This window comes from Mytilus galloprovincialis, chromosome 1, assembly GCF_965363235.1.
Source record: "Mytilus galloprovincialis chromosome 1, xbMytGall1.hap1.1, whole genome shotgun sequence".
NCBI classification, from domain to species: Eukaryota; Metazoa; Mollusca; class Bivalvia; order Mytilida; family Mytilidae; genus Mytilus; species Mytilus galloprovincialis.
In genome coordinates, this window is record NC_134838.1 from 29,306,601 (window position 1) to 29,327,377 (window position 20,777).

General features: G+C 31.2%; 2 protein-coding genes across 6 annotated transcripts in view; one reads left to right on the forward strand and one right to left on the reverse strand.

Annotated features, from left to right (window-relative positions):
- Positions 1 to 20,777, reverse strand: part of LOC143071140 (uncharacterized) — a 433,270-nt gene that overhangs the window by 368,925 nt on the left and 43,568 nt on the right. For 3 of the 5 annotated variants that reach the window (XM_076245290.1, XM_076245283.1, XM_076245277.1), the window contains exons 3-4: positions 19,977 to 20,028; positions 18,508 to 18,636 (exon numbers count right to left, since the gene is read on the reverse strand). In XM_076245290.1, coding sequence (XP_076101405.1) covers positions 18,508 to 18,636; positions 19,977 to 20,028 — 181 coding nt within the window. Of the gene's footprint in view, positions 1 to 4,979; positions 5,460 to 8,163; positions 8,204 to 18,507; positions 18,637 to 19,976; positions 20,029 to 20,777 lie in introns of those variants that run through there. The other 2 variants (XM_076245305.1, XM_076245311.1) reach the window with 2 other exon arrangements.
- The window catches only part of LOC143071129 (uncharacterized), a 350,370-nt gene that overhangs the window by 213,775 nt on the left and 115,818 nt on the right, over positions 1 to 20,777 (forward strand). The gene's annotated exons all lie outside the window — the stretch shown is intronic.

Consider the following 20,777-nt stretch of genomic DNA (forward strand, 5'->3'; position numbering starts at 1 on the left):
ACAAACAAATATAAAAACAATTTATAAATTGCATAAGGCCGAATCGCAATTTTAGATCTATCATTATCATTTATGCTTTGCGATAAACCTCCACATTATATATGCACTTTATAATGTAAAAACAATTGATTGATTGTGTTGAATACCACTTTAGCACTTTTGCTCAATCTAGGCTATTCATTTTTATTGGTGGACGCGGGTATAAAGGAACTATGTATTGAGAGGTTACAAACTATAAGGTTAAGGGAGGGACGGGGAAGGGGTGAGCGAGAATGATATTTCAGAAAAAGACAGGACGAGTTTTGGGTAAAAAAAGTCAGTATGAGCAACTTTGCCAAACAAAAAGGCTGAATAACAATTCATGTAAAAAAAGTCAGGATAACTTATAAAAAAAGGACCGAATAGAGTTAACAATTAAAATGAAGAACTGATTACAAAAAGAAAAATGCAACACATACTTTTTCTTGGGTACTTGATGTCGCAGCTGCTTAACCTTACCACAAGTGGATCGCAAGTGCAAATATTATTAGTCGCTCATTCTAGAGAGGGGAATGGTATCCCCCATTGGTAATGCTGGTTTGTCATTTTGAATATTCCAAATAATTTAGAAAAGTGGGTAGAACATTTTACCAAAAAAGTTATAAAGAGAAAGAAATTACTCCAGACGGGATAAAAAGGAATTTTCTGTCCTTCCAATGCAGGATATCATTCGGAACAAAATAAAACGTTAGCAAGCCAGTCATAAGGCTGGCTGGTGAAAATGAATATTCAGAATTAAAAAAATCAGCCGTCAAAAATACCTCCCAATCATGATTTTCAAATCGATACCAGTTCTCACTTTGGACTGATAACAAGTTAAATCTGAATATGTATATGCGGGTAGGAAGTTTGTATTTATATTTGTAACATTATCAATGACGAAGAACAAACAAAGAATATAAGTGAAATAAAAAAATGATAAAGGTTCACAATATACATTCATTAGGACAGACCTAGTATGTTAATATTTTGTATAATAAACTTTCACTTGCAAATGCAAAATGAGAACTACAGAAGGTAACTGGTCCGGAATCCAAAATGAAGGGGATGTTGCCTATAACACTTAAGCGACGTTTGGAGTATTTTGAATATTCCAAATAATTTAGAAAAGTGGGTAGAACATTTTACCAAAAAAGTTATAAAGAGAAAGAAATTACTCCAGACGGGATGAAAAGGAATTTTCTGTCCTTCCAATGCAGGATATCATTCGGAACAAAATAAAACGTTAGCAAGCCAGTCATAAGGCTGGCTGGTGAAAATGAATCTTCAGAATTAAAAAAATCAGCCGTCAAAAATACCTCCCAATCATGATTTTCAAATCGATACCAGTTCTCACTTTGGACTGATAACAAGTTAAATCTGAATATGTATATGCGGGTAGGAAGTTTGTATTTATATTTGTAACATTATCAATGACGAAGAACAAACAAAGAATATAAGTGAAATAAAAAAATGATAAAGGTTCACAATATACATTCATTAGGACAGACCTAGTATGTTAATATTTTGTATAATAAACTTTCACTTGCAAATGCAAAATTAGAACTACAGAAGGTAACTGGTCCGGAATCCAAAAAGAAGGGGATGTTGCCTATAACACTTAAGCGACGTTTGGAGTATTTTGAATATTCCAAATAATTTAGAAAAGTGGGTAGAACATTTTACCAAAAAAGTTATAAAGAGAAAGAAATTACTCCAGACGGGATGAAAAGGAATTTTCTGTCCTTCCAATGCAGGATATCATTCGGAACAAAATAAAACGTTAGCAAGCCAGTCATAAGGCTGGCTGGTGAAAATGAATATTCAGAATTAAAAAAATCAGCCGTCAAAAATACCTCCCAATCATGATTTTCAAATCGATACCAGTTCTCACTTTGGACTGATAACAAGTTAAATCTGAATATGTATATGCGGGTAGGAAGTTTGTATTTATATTTGTAACATTATCAATGACGAAGAACACACAAAGAATATAAGTGAAATAAAAAAATGATAAAGGTTCACAATATACATTCATTAGGACAGACCTAGTATGTTAATATTTTGTATAATAAACTTTCACTTGCAAATGCAAAATGACAACTACAGAAGGTAACTGGTCCGGAATCCAAAAAGAAGGGGATGTTGCCTATAACACTTAAGCGACGTTTGGAGTACGACATGTAAAAAGCGTATGCATTAACCATATAATGGTTGCTCCAAAAGTTGGCCCGAACACACATGAATCCGCTTCTGTCATTTGCGATAATACACCACAGGTGAAATGCAAATTACTTGAGGATTATTATCAAGTAGTTTGAAAATCCTGCTTGTCACATTTCAAATTATCTGAAGAAATGCAGTTCTCAATTTGATCCTTCATAAACTTGAGCATGCATGACAAGCATAAAAAGAATAATAGTGCATTTGCTCCAGCATGTCGTTATAAAATATGAAACGCATCGCGGTAATACAAAAAAAATCACTTAGTTTTTCCGGCAGCCGATCCAATTTGATTAAAAAGGGCAGGTGTAAGAGCTATACTAAACCACTTCATTTTTGTACAGGTGGAAAGGCCACAGTTCTTTTTTTTTAATTGCTTTGCCTAGTTTTATAGCGTTTGAATAAAGGAATCTTCACAGCAATTTTCAAGTAAAATAAGTTATTTTGATTTCAGGAAGCCAAAAACCAGGACGATCCGATGTCATCGTGCACTAGCTTCTTTGATATTTATGGGAAATGTGACACTGTTTATCTATGTTTTTTATGAATACAAGTTTGGGAGGAAATCCATGATAGACCCTTTTACCCCTGTTTTCGCCTTTGACGTACATTTTGGCCTTTATACAGAAAAAATCAACTTTGAGTTCAATATGAATTTTGCTGTGTATAAAGATTGGAATTTTCTTGAAAAGCCCTTAACGTCCCTGCGCAAACGCAAAACTGCAAAGAAGCGTACTATTAATATCAACTACCATATTCCTGACTTCGTACGCGACACTTTAAGAAAAGTGTGATATGGATTTTAAAACCCCTGTATTGCAATGCTGAAAATACCGCTAAAATGACATGTATCGGTAACGCATTAGAAAACGTAGGCTGCGTCATTGTCATCTTACAGACGAAGAAAAAGGATTGAGATGATCACTACATTCCTATCTTTTATGTTTGTTTCTTTTTCTGTTGTTGGTATTTGTTCTCCTATGAGTCTTTGGCAAAAGGAGGGGATAATGTTTTTTCTATATATTTCTAAGTGTATTTTAACGGATCTGAGAAACTAGACAAACAAAACAATTTACCTCACACTTTTTTTAGTAATGCATTTATGAGTGAATCGTTGTTTGAGTAAGACCAATGGCAAATATTTCAGTGTATGTCCAGTCAATTCGGGAAGAACTTTTCAAATGAATTATTTGTTCTGAAATGATGATGCTTTGAGTCTTGATAAGGGGTTAATAAAGCTACGTTATGTGTTTTATTAACACCAAAAAATAAAGTTAATACAAATGTTTCTGTAAAGAACTTTATTATTATTTGTTATAAATATCAATTTTTATTAAAAAATCGTTTCTTCTTTAAATACATATGGCAAAATTGATGTTCTAAATGCCTAGTTTAGTGTACACTTAAACTACACAAGGCCTACATTGACTAGTGTTTGCATGTAGGCAAAACATGATGTAAACTACATGTAAACATTGAGATGGGAATGTAATTTTGTTTAGTTAATTACATGTGAGACACTAACACCACACCGAGTGGTAAATTTGAAATTGAAACTTCAAAATGTTAACAGACGCCAGCATGAATCCGTTGGCTGCTTTTGTTTTGTTTCAGACAGGGCGATGGATTTGTTCCAATTGATGAAAACACAATCCTATCGTCATTTCTTGGATAATGATTTACTGAAAAAGAATGATCCCCCGGTTTGTACTTACATGCATGACAAAACAGATATAACACCCGGGTGTCGCATATGCATCAGGATTATCTCATCCTAATGGAGCACATGAAAGCTGTCCGTTTCATGACGGGATAATTGTTTTTCTCTTTACGTGTTCTATATCATGTATATTATTTGTTGTGTACTGTTTAATATCTTGCTATCATGTTTTTTCTACGACGGCATTGTCATGATTTCAAATTATTTGAAGTTTCTTTTACTGTGCTGTTTGGGTGTTGCCCTTTGTTCATGGTTTGACAAGAACCCATAGTTGCTTGCTTACACTTCGTTCTGACTATTGTAGATAGTGTTTCTCATTGACAATTATTCCATATCACATACTAAAATATTGCTTACTGTTTCTTATGATTATTTAAAGATTCTTTGGTGTATACAGCATGTACATTATCTGAGCCTAATGATGACGTGATTTGGAAATTGAATGAAAAAACGAAATTTTTCAAGACCATGAACAACAAAAAGAAACAAAAAATACATTATCAGGTAAAACATCATTTAATCCATTAATTACCTAACCCAGTCTCTGATCGGGATTATATAACATCCTATGTCTTAGATTTGCTTATATTACAATGATCTGACAAGATATCGTTGTATTTCTCTTTTGGTACTTAACATATCCGCCAAAAAGTCAGTAAAATGTAGAATATAAAAAAATACCGAAGTCGAAGGAAAATTCAAAACGAAAAAGTCCTTCATCAAATGGCAAACTCATCCAGTATAATCAATAAAAAAGCAAAAAACCCCGAAAGGTATTTAAATAGAAATCGCTTTCATATCATAATAAGAAAATGTCGGACAGAGGCTGTATTTTTATCAGATTGCATGAATTAAACCCTTTCAAACACAAAAAGTTGAATTCCGAAAAACGGAATGAAAGACAGTCTTTTTTCTTTTCCATCAATCTGAAGTGTTTGCAGTTAAGATATTATAATCGATGATAAGTTGCAAATGAATTGATTTCATCAAATGTATTGGAGAATAAAAGTACAAGATACAACTTTTGTATCTTTATTATGTAAAACTGTGTGATGACATTTGAATTGAACAAGCGTCTATAAAATATTGTCAAACATGAAACATATCCACTGTGGTATTAATCTCGTTAAAGAATTGTTAATATAATGCACTTTGATATTCGTTTTATGTTCAGTCGTCGTTAATGTATTCAGAATAAGATATGCATGGCACTATGTAACGTCTCCAAAACCATTAATATTATTTTGATTATATTCCCTTTTTGAATAACTTAACATTTTTTCGGTCGGCAGAGCTTTTCCGTCGTAAGTGAACTAACAGCGAGTTTGGCGTTTTTAGGTGTCTTCCACAACCACACATAACACCTTCCACAGGAAAATTAGCAGGTAACCACTTTGTGAACGTAACTGTATTTGTTGAAGCAAACATTCCTCTTACCCTAGCTATTTTCTTTTTTTCATAAAAGTAGCCTTTAGTATGTCGATAGCCTCTGTCCATACTGCAATTTAAGAGCGTTGTTCATTGAAACATCTACACAGTGAATGGCATATCTTTTTTATTCATTTTTTTAAATTTAGTTTATATTGTGTTATTTTCTTAATATAATCAAGACGCAGTGTTTGTTCACCAAAAGTATATGTTGTATTTTTCCTTATTTGGTATTTATAGCGGTATTATTTTTTTCAGAAATATGATACATAGATTATTCATGTGTAATATAAACAAGAGGCCGTATTAGAACCTTTATCCATCATCTGTTAATTTTGGCTGGAATCTTTCATCAATGATTATTTTTGATGTTCAATCCGTGGCTTAATATTGTCATTTTACCCCTGCTTTTTGAAGTACAAGGAAAGAAGAAATACAAAATATATTCCTATTACACTGAAACTCATTCATTCAAAGTTAAGCTGAACTTGATTCGCCAGTTGCAAAGGCGAATATTTATTTTACAGTAAGCGAATTAAATTTTCAAATCATGAGAAATGGTCTTATAAGGGCAATAACACTTTAAGGGGCCAATTGAGTATTTTGATCATATAGACCTATTTGTAGCATTTTGATGGACATGTTTGCTGTTTACAGTGTATCTGTATTTATTATAATATTCAGGATGAAAATTGAAAACTGCAACATTTCCTTAAAACTATGACCGGATGAATAGCATGTTAATTATTTGGACTATGATATTTCTGACTCTAATTATTATATCTTTTAATTGTCATTATGAACTCAAATATTACCACACAATTATCTTTTGGTTTAAAATATATGTGTCTGCTAATCCGATAATGGACTTCGTATCTACGTGTCAAACACAGGTTTAGCAGATTATCTATACAATGGACAATAATTGCTTAATCCCTAATTACATGTATTTCTTTATTATTCTGTTTTATATACTTCTGAGAAATAATTTATATTCAGTTTTGGATAGGTTCTTAAACCCTTAACACCGGACTCAATATTGTAACATAGTTTATATTCTAGTTGGATCGTTTATTAAATTGTTTAACTTTATATCGACTTGAATCTTCATTTTAATATTCAGCAAATAGTCTGGCTATAAAACCATCAATGCAGGAGCCAAAAAGCCAGATTCCCGATGTGGCTTATTATTTCAGAGCAGGTAGACCTTGACCTAATGAATACTTTATTTTCTTGTTTGATTTGCTCTAAACATTGCTAAATGCTTTAGTTTTTGTGATTTAAGTAAAAACCTGTATTTTACCATATGTTCTATTTTTAGCCATGGCGGTCATGTTTTCAGAGAAAACAGAAAATAAAACAATCCTAGATAACCTAAGAACCATTCAGCTTCAACTTGGTTTAGATTGGTTTAGCAGTTTCAGAGGAGACGATTTTTTAAGTGAGAAAAACCTGATAAACAAATTGTTCAAAATTCTTTATAACTGTCATTAATTCCTTAAGGATGTTCGCTTTTCATGTTTTGGAATTTTTGTCAGATTTTCGCAATCCTCTGGTTTTATCCATTTGAATGCCTTAACAAATTTTGCCCTTTGAATCCCATTTTTCTTTTTATAAATCTTTTGCATGTATAATTATAAGCCATTTGTAAAAGTCTTATACAATCTTATTTATTTTTTAATATTTTTTGAGAACTTTAACTTGTCACAGATAAAGCTATGAAAAATGGTTATTATTTCGAAAACAAGCACATTGACCTCTATATATTTTTTTGCTTTTTGGATTCCGTAATTTATCCCCTATCAATCTATTCTAGTTTATTAAAAGCTATTTATTTTGAAACTGAGTAGCGAACATCTTTAATGGTCATTTGACAATATTAGTCCTTAAACCCGATCATTTACAGATCTTACTTTGCTTAACATTTTTACTGTTTATAGGTTGTCTTTATTTATAATAATATTTAAGATAATAAACAAAAGCTTCAAAAAGTCCTGAGATTTAACAATGTTGTTATATTCATCTGAACATATCAGGGCTGATAGAACTTGACATGATGAACATTTATACTACATGTCAGATATTTTTAACTGCTTTAGTTTTTGAGATAAATGCCAAAAATTGCGTTTTACCCCTATGTTCTATGTTTAGCCTGACATCCATGTTTTTTTACGAAATATACAATAAGACACAAATTGCATTTTAAATACCATAAGGATCATTCAGCATAGGTTTAGTTGGAATATGTTAAGAAAATGTTTGAAATAGATTACACCGGACGGACGGCAAAAGCTCATATTTCATTTGAAAAAGTGAGCTAATAAGAAAACATGGACTGACTGGTGTTTATTTTGAATTAATACAACAAAACAATATCGTTAACGATAATTTCCTGTCGTAATTGAATGGACATTTTCTATGAAAGTGATCTCACCAACATTTTTATAATAAGAAAAAAGTCATGGGATAACAGATCTATAGACATTTTAAATTAAAAAGAATACATGGAAGCAACCCTTTCTACTTTATAATAAAAACATTCATTTTTTATTACCCCTCCGTGCCGCTAGCTAAGTAAATTTCTCTGAAACCTTGCGTTTGATTTTTTTTATTTTTTTCGGTTAGTGTTGAAAAAGACATAACATAATATTCAAGATGCGTTTTCAAGCATTAACGGATTAAATCATAACAGTAATTATTTAAGTAGTTTCAATAAACAATAGACATTTACGATTTTTGTTCTTCAATTGCATAACATCTGACAAAAAATATACCTGATTGTCCCGGATTATATACCACGTCTGCTAATGCAAGCTAAAACAAAATGGTGAATAAATAGTTATAATTATAGCTAGCACAATATTTATCATTGATATGATTTTTAACAAAACAAACTTAATATATTCCACATTTTCCACAATTTCGTTAGTATCGGTTTTTGTCAGGGTCTCACTGTGAAGTAGTGGTTAGATATTTAGTCAAGTGTAATTGATATGTAAAACAGGCGGATAGAGGAACAGACAGAAAAAAGACGAAAAGATGGAAATAAAGACTAACTGATTGAATGAGTGAAACAATATAACACTGTTGTGGTAATGTGGTCGTTATAATTAAGCTTGTATAAGTTCATAAAGGGATAAACGAGTTTAATACAGAAAGACAAAATGTTTTCGAAGTCGAACTTATGTAGCTGTGCCAATATGACTTTGCCAATATGTCGTTTGAAAAATTGAGAGTACTTAAACCTATGGAAAGCAAGTAAAGACTACCAATGAGGTATAGAAATATTTCTTATGCCTTCTTTTTTATTTACAATGTGGTGAACATGTTTAATGTGTTCACAAGTTAATCTCGTTAAATATACGAATGAATATATATCTTTGTTATAAAAATAAAATTGGAAAATCGTATAAAAAATAGTTGCAAAGTCAGCTAAAATAGACTAAAAATACGCTAAATTAATTAAACAAATATCATCAAAGATACCAGGCGTACAGTGTGTACGCTAGACTCGCTAAATCTGCCATACTAAAGTACTTTTGACATCTTAAATCAAGTGGCTTTTTTACAAAAAGAATAGCAATACGTGAACCTCAGATCGCTGACTGGTCAACAAAAGATTGTTGCTGAATTTTTGTTTCCATTTGAATTGAGTGATTGGCGGAGAAAATGATGAAGTTAAACCACCTGACTGTATTAAAATTTGTAATAATGTGAAAATTCTTGCACAAGACAGTTGAAAGTAATGGTGGATAGTTGTGAAAAGAAAAAAGTGTATATGTACAGCTACTATTTGAATATACATTTTAAAGATCGACTATTTCATTTGTCTCTTGGGATTATACATAACTTTTTTGCATACACCTATTGCAAATCCCAGTTTGTACAAACCAATAAAAATATAAATTTAGGACACTCAGTTTGCTTTATAATCTTGATGCATATTTTTTATATATCATATCTTTATATTGAGTGTCCTTCATATAATCAACTCGATATATATTGTATAGATACATTTTCCATGTGAAGTGAAACCCTGTGGCATGCAATGTTTCAGATTTTTTCGTATATATTTCTTAAGACTAACACACTATGTTCATTTGGACCTCTTATATAGACTAACTTTGGTCACATAAAACATCTCAAATTTTAAAGATTTCCTGAATTTCTTCAATAAATCCAAATATTCTACAGGGAAACTTTGGTTTGAAGAATATCTTGTTTTCAGACGTTTTATGAATAAATACACAGTCATACTATCACAAGAATCTATTTAAATTAGCCATGTAGATATGAAAAATACCAGAATTAATATATTGTACACCAGCCGCGAGTCAAGTCTACAAAGAATCATCAGTGACGCTCGAATGCAAATAGTTTAAAAAAAAAAAAAACTAAATGCAGTACGAATTTAAGTTACCTTTTCCTTAGATAGAAAAAAAAAGAGAAAAATCACATTCGCGGGTGAAATTAATACTTAAGCCTGAAAACAGTATTTTAGCGCAAAATGGTAAATAGAAAGCATGTGCACTTATATGCATTTACGTCATTAAATATACTAATATAATAGTTGAATTCAGATGTCAAACTACCTATCTCAAGTATTTTGACTCCGGATTCATTGACATTTTATCCGGAAATTTTGTGAATGCAAACTGATAGTGTGCGTATGGACAGGGTGTATAATGTGAATGAATCAAGACATCTGTAGTATAGCTGGTCAACACACAATGAATACAGTTTTCAAAATCGTATCATAGTACACATATTTAGATGCTATAAGGTTTAACTAATAAAAGAAAGGAAAAAAAAGAATTGAAATTGTATAAAAAACATACATTCCTGCTTGTGAACTTTTTCTCCGAAAATAGCTTGAATATGATATAAATAAATACAAATGTCAAATATTTACAGATGGACATTTTATTTATCAAATGAATCTCAGATTCTTTTTAAAGATTATGAACATATTGCTATACATAAAATAATTGGCATTATGATAGCATTTAATATTGTTATGATTTATGTTGTAAAACATTAATTGCTTTTTTGTGAGGTGCAAATACTTAAAATTCCCTTTTGAATTAGAATTACGCCGTATTCTTTTCATTCACGACGTTCAAAATTTAGATATTTAGCTAATTTTGGGTACGCATTCCTGTTTATTGGTGCTCATACGTTACAAATAATTTTCATAAATGTAAAGACTGATCAAACATGTGAAACATAATGCACGTATACATTTACAATGTTGATCATTATTCTATAATTATTAGGAATAAATTCAGACTCAGTTTAACCTTAACAATGAATATTCTCTTAGTCTGGTAGTATTTATTAATGAAATAACAGAATTTTTTTACAGACAAATCCTTTTGTTTGATTATCTTTCTGCCCTCCGACTACCTTTGCATCATACAACATACAAAAACAAAGAAAGCGTGCGACTACAAAATTATTTATATATTTTAAAAATCGAATTTGTATCACAATTTAATGTATAAAATCAAAAATCAGTTCGTATCAATATATATCGTTTTGAATGTCGCACACTGTACATTCACACCATTTTCGATCGCACATTACACTGTTACAGTATTCCCCTTTACACTATACACCATGGTACAATACACCTTCCACAATTAATAATTATGTTAATTTAATCTCGGTATTTATCAGCTTTTCAAGAATATATATCCCAAATTTTAAGGAGATCAATTTACATCATTTATATTAAAGGGTACTCCTATACAATTTTAATAAATTTATAAATAAACTCATCATAGATACCAGTACTAATTTTTTTTTTAATACGCCAGACGCGCGTTTCGTCTACAAAAGACTCATCAGAGACGCTCGAATAAATACACAAGTATTTTTGCGGCGACATGTCAGTGTTGACATCATTCAGATTCGATAATTCCCCTTCACGGTGTTCACGAACCGGGAAAGAATAAACGACGTTTTTGACAGAAATGGACACATAAAAGATATAAAACAATTTATGTTTATCATGTTTATACTTGCATGGATGAATGAATCTTCCAAAAATCACGGTGAATACGAATGATATGAGGGAAAATTAGGTACAATTTAACGTTAGCTGTTATATAATTTTTGAGAGCTTACGTAACATCATGTTTATTTCTAACCTCACATATGCGAAAACTGTAAATATAATGAACTTGTTTATTACTTAACTTCAATTCTCATAAGGTTTTTACGACTTTAAGATGTCGAACGGCACTAACATCTTTCTAAAAGTTAGTGTGAAGCTCTTTCATTCAAATTCTGTGAGAGAAATGAGAAATGTTAATCTTCGCAGACCAGAAATCTAGGAAATGTCTTTTTAACATTTGTAAATAGGTCACTGATTTTAGTATGGATCAGAAAACTATCACATCTTTCTATCAAAAACATATCCTTTAAGCTATACATTGTTGAAAATTCAGCATTCAGTATTAGATATATTTAATCAATAAAGTCCATTGTTCAAGGATCAAAACCAGCAAACAATATAATACTAAATAAATAAAAAAAAGATGTGTTTATCTAATAAAAAGGCTAAGTATGCTAAACAAAGCCTTTACTTCGTAAGTTTATTGTGAGTATCAATTGATTATTAAATACTGTACATATACTTTTTAGTGGTGTACCTATTTTCACGAATTTCGCGGTAGGTATATTTCCGCGAAAATGAATACACGCGAATACAAATGCAGCTTAGATAAATGTAAATAATCTTCTCGGGAATTTACAACGTTCACCTGGTTTTCCTTAACACGACCTCATTTGAACTGTGAAACTGTTAAAACAACACCAGTGATCCATACAAAAAATCAATAAAGGACAAAAGGTAACAAACAATAACCAAAGCCGATTTGACAGTTTTATTGTGTAACTAAAATTTGTGTTTATTTTGTGAGCAATTACACTGACTGACCTTTTTTTCATAAGTTTATCTTTTGTTTAACAAATTATACTAAATTAATGAAACTTTAAATATTTAATAAACATATTTACAAATACAAAACTTTTTTTGAAAACAAGTACGTACTGACTGGTAATTAGCCTTCAAATGTCATAGTTTATTTATTCACACAAACAAAATTGTATACAGTGGAGATCACTTCTAACCTCTCATTAGAACTGTCAGAATAATCTGTCACAGAACAGTTATAAACTTTCCTAGAACAGTTCTACCTAGAACAGTTCTACCCTAGAACTGTTCTAAGAAGAACTGTCAGAATCAGTTCTAGGTAGAACTGACTAAATCAGTTCTAGGTAAAACTGTCATGAACAGTTCTAGTATAGAACTGTCTAAAATTGTCAGGATCAGTTCTAGGGTAGAACTGTCCAAATCAGTTCTAACAGTAGAACTGTCAGCAGAACTGACTAAATCAGTCGGGACTGTAGAACAGTTCTAAGTGATGTCACTGCAGTAAGGGCATTTGACAATTTAGACAGACTTACCCATCACAATTATAAATGATATCTGGGAGTCTGGGACGTCAGAAAAATATACTCGATCTGAACATGAATGAAACATTTGCCCCTGGACTTTAGGCTACAAACAAAATCAATCATTCTTCTTTGCCATCTTCAAAAAACCCAAACGACAAATAAGAGGTACAACATATAACAATTTTGTAACTGAGAACATTATAGACCAACAAGTCCGTAACAACAAACTTGCGGTCATACATGTAGTTCCTAATACTAAGACTGACCAGTTCCAAACCCCCCATCTTTGTGCGCACTGCAGTAGATTGGAACCATCTAGAAGACTCTGTAGTGTGCGTCACTACAACCAAGGAGTTTTAATCATACTCCCCAGCAAGCGCGACTAATTTATGCACAGACCAACCCGTCACACAAAAGTCGAAAGGCACTGACTTTAGTGACGGTTAATTATCAATAATATTATGGATACAGAGAGAAAATATGGGCACTCTAAATTGATATGGACAAACTTTTGTAGTCATGGTAGTAATTGTGTTCCAACGTTGGTGTCATCTTCATCATATAATCCGTCCTGACATAGCTATTTATATATATATAGAAATATTATTGGTTTACAATGAGGCCATAAATATGTACATGATAAAGTGTAAATATGTTCAGTTTTGGTTGATGCGGTCAAATAATTTTGTTAAAATGACTCAGTCTGATATATCGAAACTACTGAAATTTGTTTACGATTCACTATTTTGAATAAAAAGAGGACATGTTTGTTCTCTAAATTGATGTTGAAATATTTTTGTAGTCAATGTGTTCCAATATCATGAATATTGCTGTCATTTGAATAATACAATCCATCGTGATATGTAACTATACAATGTAAGTAAATTACTATGCGGCTAGATATATATATATATATATATTAAGATTTACATAATAAAGTGCAAATATGGTCAGTTTTGGTTGATGCTGTCACATATGGTCAGTTTTGGTTGATGCTGTCAAATATGGTCAGTTTTGGTTAAAGTGGACAAATAATTTGTTTATATGAGTCAGTCTGTGATATCAATACAACTGAAATTAGTTTATGATTCAAAATTTTGAATAAAAAGAGGACATGCTGGCACTATAAACTGATGCGAGCATACTTTTGTAGTCATTGTTTTCCAATATTGCTATCATTTGAATTATACAATCCATCCTGATATCAAATATAAGTTATTTACTTTGCGGCTATTTATATTTACATAATATGGTAATTTTTGGTTGATACAGACAAATATTTTTTTTGTACCAGTCAGCATGGTCAGTCTGAGGTATGAAAACTACTGATATTTGTTTACGATGCAATATTTAGAATAAAAAGAGGACATGCTGGCACTATAAATTGATGCAAACAAAATTTTGTAGTCATTGTGTTCCAATATTGCTATCATTTGAAATATTCAATCCATCCCTACCATTGCCTACATAAAAATATTATGGATTTACTATGCGACTATAAGATTTACATAAGAAAAAGAGCACATACATGTATGGTAAGTTTTGATTGATGCAGTCAAATATGGTCAGTTTTGGTTGATGCTGTCAAATATGGTCAATTTTGATTGATGCAGACAATTAATTTTGTTACATGAGTCAGTCTGAGGTATGAAACTGCTGATATGTGTTTCGGATGCAATATTTTGAATAAAAAGAGGAAATGCTGGCACTCTCAAATGATGCGAAAAAAATTATGGTCATTGATTTCCAATATTGCGGTTATTTGTGTACTACAGTCCCTAAAATTATAACTGAATTACTGTGCAGCTATATAGATTTACATAAAAAAGCAAATATGGTCAGTTTGGGTTGATGTGGTGAAAAGATTGAATTACACAAGTCAGTCTGAGGTATGAAAACTACAAATATTTGTTTACGATTCAATATTTTGAATAAAAAAAGGAAATGCTGGTATCTCAATTGATGCCAGAGAAAAAAATTGTGGTCATTCATTTCCAATATTGCGGTAATTTGTATACTACAGTCTCTCTTGATGTGAAATTATAACTGAATTACTGTGCAGCTATATAGATTTACATTAAAAAAAATATGGTCAGTTTGGGTTGATGCGGTCAAAAGATTTTATTAGAAGAGTCAGTCTGAGGTATGAAAACTACTGATATTTCTTAACGATTCAATATTTGAATAAAATGAGGACATGCTGGCACTATAAATTGATGCGAAAAAAAAATTGTGGTCATTGTTTTCCAATATTGCTGTATCTTTATATTACAGTCCGTCTTGATCGAAAATTATAACTGAATTACTGTGCAGCTATATAGATTTGCAGAAAAAAGAGCAAATAATGTCAGTTTAGGTTGACGCAGTAAAAAGATGTTTGTTAAACGGGTCCGTTAAAGGTAGGAAAACTACTCGTAAACAGATATAATATTTGTTTACGATTCAATATTTTGAATAAAAAGAGGACATGCTGCTATATTAAGCTGATGCAAACAAAATTTTGAAGTCATTGTTTTCCAATACTTGTATAATTTCTATCATTTGTACAATCCATCCTTGCCTAAAAATATAACTGTATACTGCCGTGTGCAGCTACATGTTCATAGATTTACATGATGAAGAGCAAATATGGTCAGTTTAAGTTTAATTCAAAAGCATATTTATTTATAATAGTGGATTAGGAAACAAGTTATTACATTTGGTTAATGAGGTCAAATAATTTGTTATACGAGTCACCCCGACTCCCGGAATGACAAAAGTAAAATAATTAAAATGATAAAATAACGGCCTAATTTACGTACAAAAAAAGGAACGAAAAAACATAATTTATGTAACGCGTCAACAAATTAAAATCACTGAATTACAGGCTCCTGACATGGAACAGTCACACACATCTCTTGTTTAAAAATATAAAATAAGACCGGCAAAATAGCAAAACTCTATATAAATCGCTATTTTGCCGAAGCCTTAATATATCAAATACAAATAGTTCTTAAATCAATTCTAGCCGTAAAATTTATAAATCAATTCTAGCCGTAGAATCATAGTTATAAAATCAATTCTAGCCGTAGAATTTATAAATCAATTCTAGCCGTAGAATTTATAAATCAATTCTAACCGTATAACTGTTTGGTAGAACTGTCTAAAATTGTTCTAGGGTAGAACTGTCAGGATCAGTTTAGGTAGAACTGTCCAAAGCAGTTCTAGGTAGAACTGACCAAATCAGATCTAGGTTAGAACTGGTCTAGCTGGAACTGTCTAAAAGGTGACAGGCTAACAGTTCTACATACTGTTCTAGAACAGTTCTCCTGCCAGATTCTGACTGATTTAATGAGAGGTTAAAAGTGATCTCCACTGTACACGTGTGTCGGATCAAAAATTATGAAGTCACTTGGTATCTAATTTTTCTTGAGTTAGAATAGCAGTCAGAAATTCCTCTTTCTGTTTTTCGAAATTATTTGGAAATTTACGCGCTGCTTTAGTTAATTTCCGTTGAACATATCCCATGCGGCGTAGAAAGGATTGGACACAAGAATTACAAAGTTCAATGGAGCCTCCAAATTTACTTAATAACTACCGATCTTTGGCCACTATTGTCCGTCTTGCAGCAGCAAACAAAAAAGGACGGTCCACTATCCCACCAGCAAGTCGTAAGTTCCTTATATATTCTTGGACTTCGGCATCGTATTTTCCAAGAAAGGTATGCTGTCCTCTTTTTTTCCCTTTGAAGCAAAGGTTCGGAATCGGAATCAGATGAATGACACATCTTTTGTAGCAAATATCCTTTTTTCATCGTTTTTATTGTGGATTCATTGATGTGCTTAGTCATGTTGACAGCGAAATGTGTATACATTAACACCATTTATAAGTAAACAATGCAGCTTTATCTATCACTCGAAACTCAATTATTAATAAGATGAATAGCGACGAACCTGTAGGCTAAAATACTTTTAAACAACTTACCTCAAAATATAAGCAAACTCCTTCTATATTAGGATGTTTTTGATGGACTTTGACACTGACTTCTATCATAAAAAAAGTGCTCATCTGTTTGTGACAAGCCCAAACTTGAAGTTGACAAAACATTCTAGCCAGTCTTGTGTCGCAAAGTCGCATATAATGACATCATATTTATATATCGATGTAATCATCGAAAATCAATACCTAAGTTTTTTAAGTGGGACGAAAGATACCAGTGTAGCAGTTTAACTCATAGATTGAAAATAAACTGACATTGGCATGGCTAAAAAAAAAGACAAACGGACAAATAATAGTACAGGAGACACAACATAGAACACTAAAGACAAATCAACACCAACCCCACCAAAAACTTGGGGTGGTCTCAGGTGCTCCGGAAGTGTAAGCCGATCCTGCTTCACATGTGACACCCGTCGTGTTGCTTATGTGACCAAAAATTCGGTAAATAGTCCAATTCGGTAGTCACATTCGTGAAAAGGGAAGGTTTTTGAAGTTACGACATAAGGAACATATACGATATCAATTTAAAATTAAATGCGGTTCCTTCAACCAACATATTAAGTAATAAACCTCAAGACTTTACACCGTTGTTTAAATTTCATTTATATGAAAGCATGTTGCCTATAATTAAGATGATAACTAACAGTGTTTCGGGATTTTTTACTTATGCTGTTAAAGCATGGGTCCCTTTTCCTTGATTTAACAAGATATTCTTTGATATTTATGGTACATTTATATGCTATGATAGACACATGTGTGAAGATTTCACATTGTTTGTCTTTTTGCAGATTGCTCCAATGTTTTCTCATAACTGTACTAAGGTTTTTACCATTGTATTATATTTAGTAATGAGAGTGAGTGGAACATTCTTTGTTCTATTGGTCTTCAATAAGTTGTTTTTCTGTTTGTGGTATTTTTAATGTTTCTTATCACATTCTCTGTTTTATTTTTACAGTATCCCCTTTTAACTAACTTATCTTTTAAGTCAGTAAAATGTCTATTTAATACAGTGATGTCACTTTTATTTCTAATATTACGTATATGTTCACACACTGTTATACTTTTGGGTTTTTTGGATGTGCACATGTGATAGGTAAATATTGTAACATTTTAGTTTTTTTAATATGAGATTCAACATCAATGATGTTATTATTATGGAATCTTTCACCTTTGTACGTTTTTGGTATCTAAATAGGTTATAATAGATCTTGACACCTCAAATGTGAATTTAAGCAGAGGATCAATTTTGTTCGCTATGTATAAGCTGTAATCAATTCTGAAATGAATGCACGTTTGAGTTTAATTTTGTCTATTGAAATTCAATATATAATCGTGTTTAACATACTTTTAATTTCGCATTTGACGTTAGCTACTTTAAGTAGAGTATACCAGAACAATTCCTGAAAACCACTATAGAAACTTTACAAATTGTTTTTCATAAATAGATAATGAGTACACCATATCCGAGCAAGGTTCGCTTGATTAGCACGACTAATAAAATGGAACCTCCCTGAGAAGCTTCTTACGTAGCAAACAGCCAATGAAATAACAGCTTTAGAAATGGAATGTTCACATATGTGTTACTTTGTATATTTGTTTTAACCATACTAGTTGTAAACGACTTTTTTATATATATAGATTTTGTTAGTACTTAATAAGTGCTCAAATATATTTACCTCCTGATCTTCATTTATTTTTATTGATTCTTCTTCATCGTTAACCCCATCTTGGCCTATCATAGCTATCATTTCCTCATAATCAAGTTGCTCTTTCTCTTCTCTATCCAAGTCAGTCCATGGGGTTTGCTTACAAATTAAAGGAACACATAATTCAACAATCATCAATATGGATAACATGTTTAAACACATATAAAAGGTGTAACAGTGCGACGTAATCTAATAAATATTTTCATCTATTTACTTTTTTTCCAATTCTATACGACCTCAAACATTAGCAAAAATCTGTATCAAACTGCTGGTGGGTAACTTGTGAACAGAAAGTACATTGTTCATTTAATGATTATAGCTGCACGTTGAATTTCAAACTTTTCGTCACGCATAGACTCTCCTACGTTTACATGGTTTACATTTTACCATCTTATGACAGAACAAAAATAGAATACAGCTACTTATGATTTAATTTCACATAACAGTAATCTGAAGTAACCTTTACGATTTTCTACAATTCAATAACTTCATCGAAATCTTTAAATAAAATATACTTGTAATTTCTGGTATCTTGCCTATTAAACTTATACAAATGAAATAGAATTACGACATGTCGTATCATCATTTTATATGAAGTGTCATCCGTTTCGTAATGCTATGTTTTATTTTTATTGTATATGATAAAATCCTTTGCGAACAGCACATGCTATATCAGGTTCTGTGAGAAATATCACAGAAATACCGTTATGGAACACAAGTAAAGTAAAAACGTCCGAATTTAATTACCTTTAACAAAAAAAAGTATTGCATTCAAATTTTGAAGTCTTATCTTAAATTATTAAAAAGCATTTATGATCAAAATATTCCTTTTAATTCAATAGGAAACTGAAACCATGCAATTGACTTTTTGGCATAGAGAAATCACAGGGAATGTCAGTCCAACAAAAGTTGCCCTGCATGAACGTACATTTTTTTCTGCTTTGTTATAAGGAATGTAACAGGACCATTGTGTATATTGATTGGTATTGATTCCATAAAAGAATGCATGTGTAAACAATATTGCAGAAGTATGGGATAGTTGTCTAACAACGGTCAGTCGTATGTATGGCTCTGAATTTTCTTCCCTAAATTAAAACATTGACCAAATACAAAAACTTATTTAACATAACACATTATACTATATAAATTATTATCCAACAGCACATAAATGTTACATTTTCAACATTAAACTACCTTGGTGCTTCTTTTTTTTTCTACGAATGTTTTGAAGAGTTCAAATGCTTTAATAAGATTAAGGTTGTGTATTGTATCTAACAAAATCCCAATTACTTTAGTTTCAAGTGATGTAATGAAAAGTGATGTTTATAATCGTTGAACACTTTTGCAACACCATTGTACCATTCTTGCGTTTTAGAATTAAGAAAATGAAAAGTAGACTAGTTTTCTCCTTTCAATAAATTCAGTGATAAACATGATACCTGTATATTTTGTTCCGTTTGTAGGAGAGTCTTTTCTGGTGGATCTTTATCCCTACAATGTCAAATATTGAAACGTCTAATCCTATAATAAATATTATGTAATACTAAAAAGAAGTGATATTCACCGCGCTATCTATCACATGATTTTAATGTATAATTATGGTAGAATTTTTGAAGCGCAATTGGTTTTGATAAATAGCTGCATCATTTTTGTCTTTCGTTGAATATTCTTACTATATCTTACAATAAATGTATTTCAGTGAAGTTAATATGAGGTTCAATTGTCTTTTGTAAAACTGATATTCTTTGGCTGTTGTTGGCATATATAATTTTCCAAAACCATGTTACACTGCAGTAAAACGGTGCTGCAAGCGGAAGGTAAAAAACTTACTATTGAAAACAAAAATGAGTAAATATAAAAACTAGCCATTTAGTTGAAGAAAAACACATCTTTTTTTCCATATGACTTTAAAACATAAAACGATCACTACGAACAAAGTGACACTTTATAAGTATAATTTAAAAAAAAAAGAATTTATAATAATGAAGAATACAAAACTATGAATACGTGTATTTGTTTTTATTACAGTAAAACAAAATATCTAGTCCATATTATTTACTCTGTCAATCAACATTTATTGTATATTTTTTCACAAAGCATGTACATTTAGGATCGGTGATACAATTTGGTGCAGTCTGATACAGGTGAAATACACATTTTCTAGTCACGTTTGACAAAAGATCAAATGTTGCTGATAAACACATTTTATCAACCATAATATATCAAATGATAAACTTGAT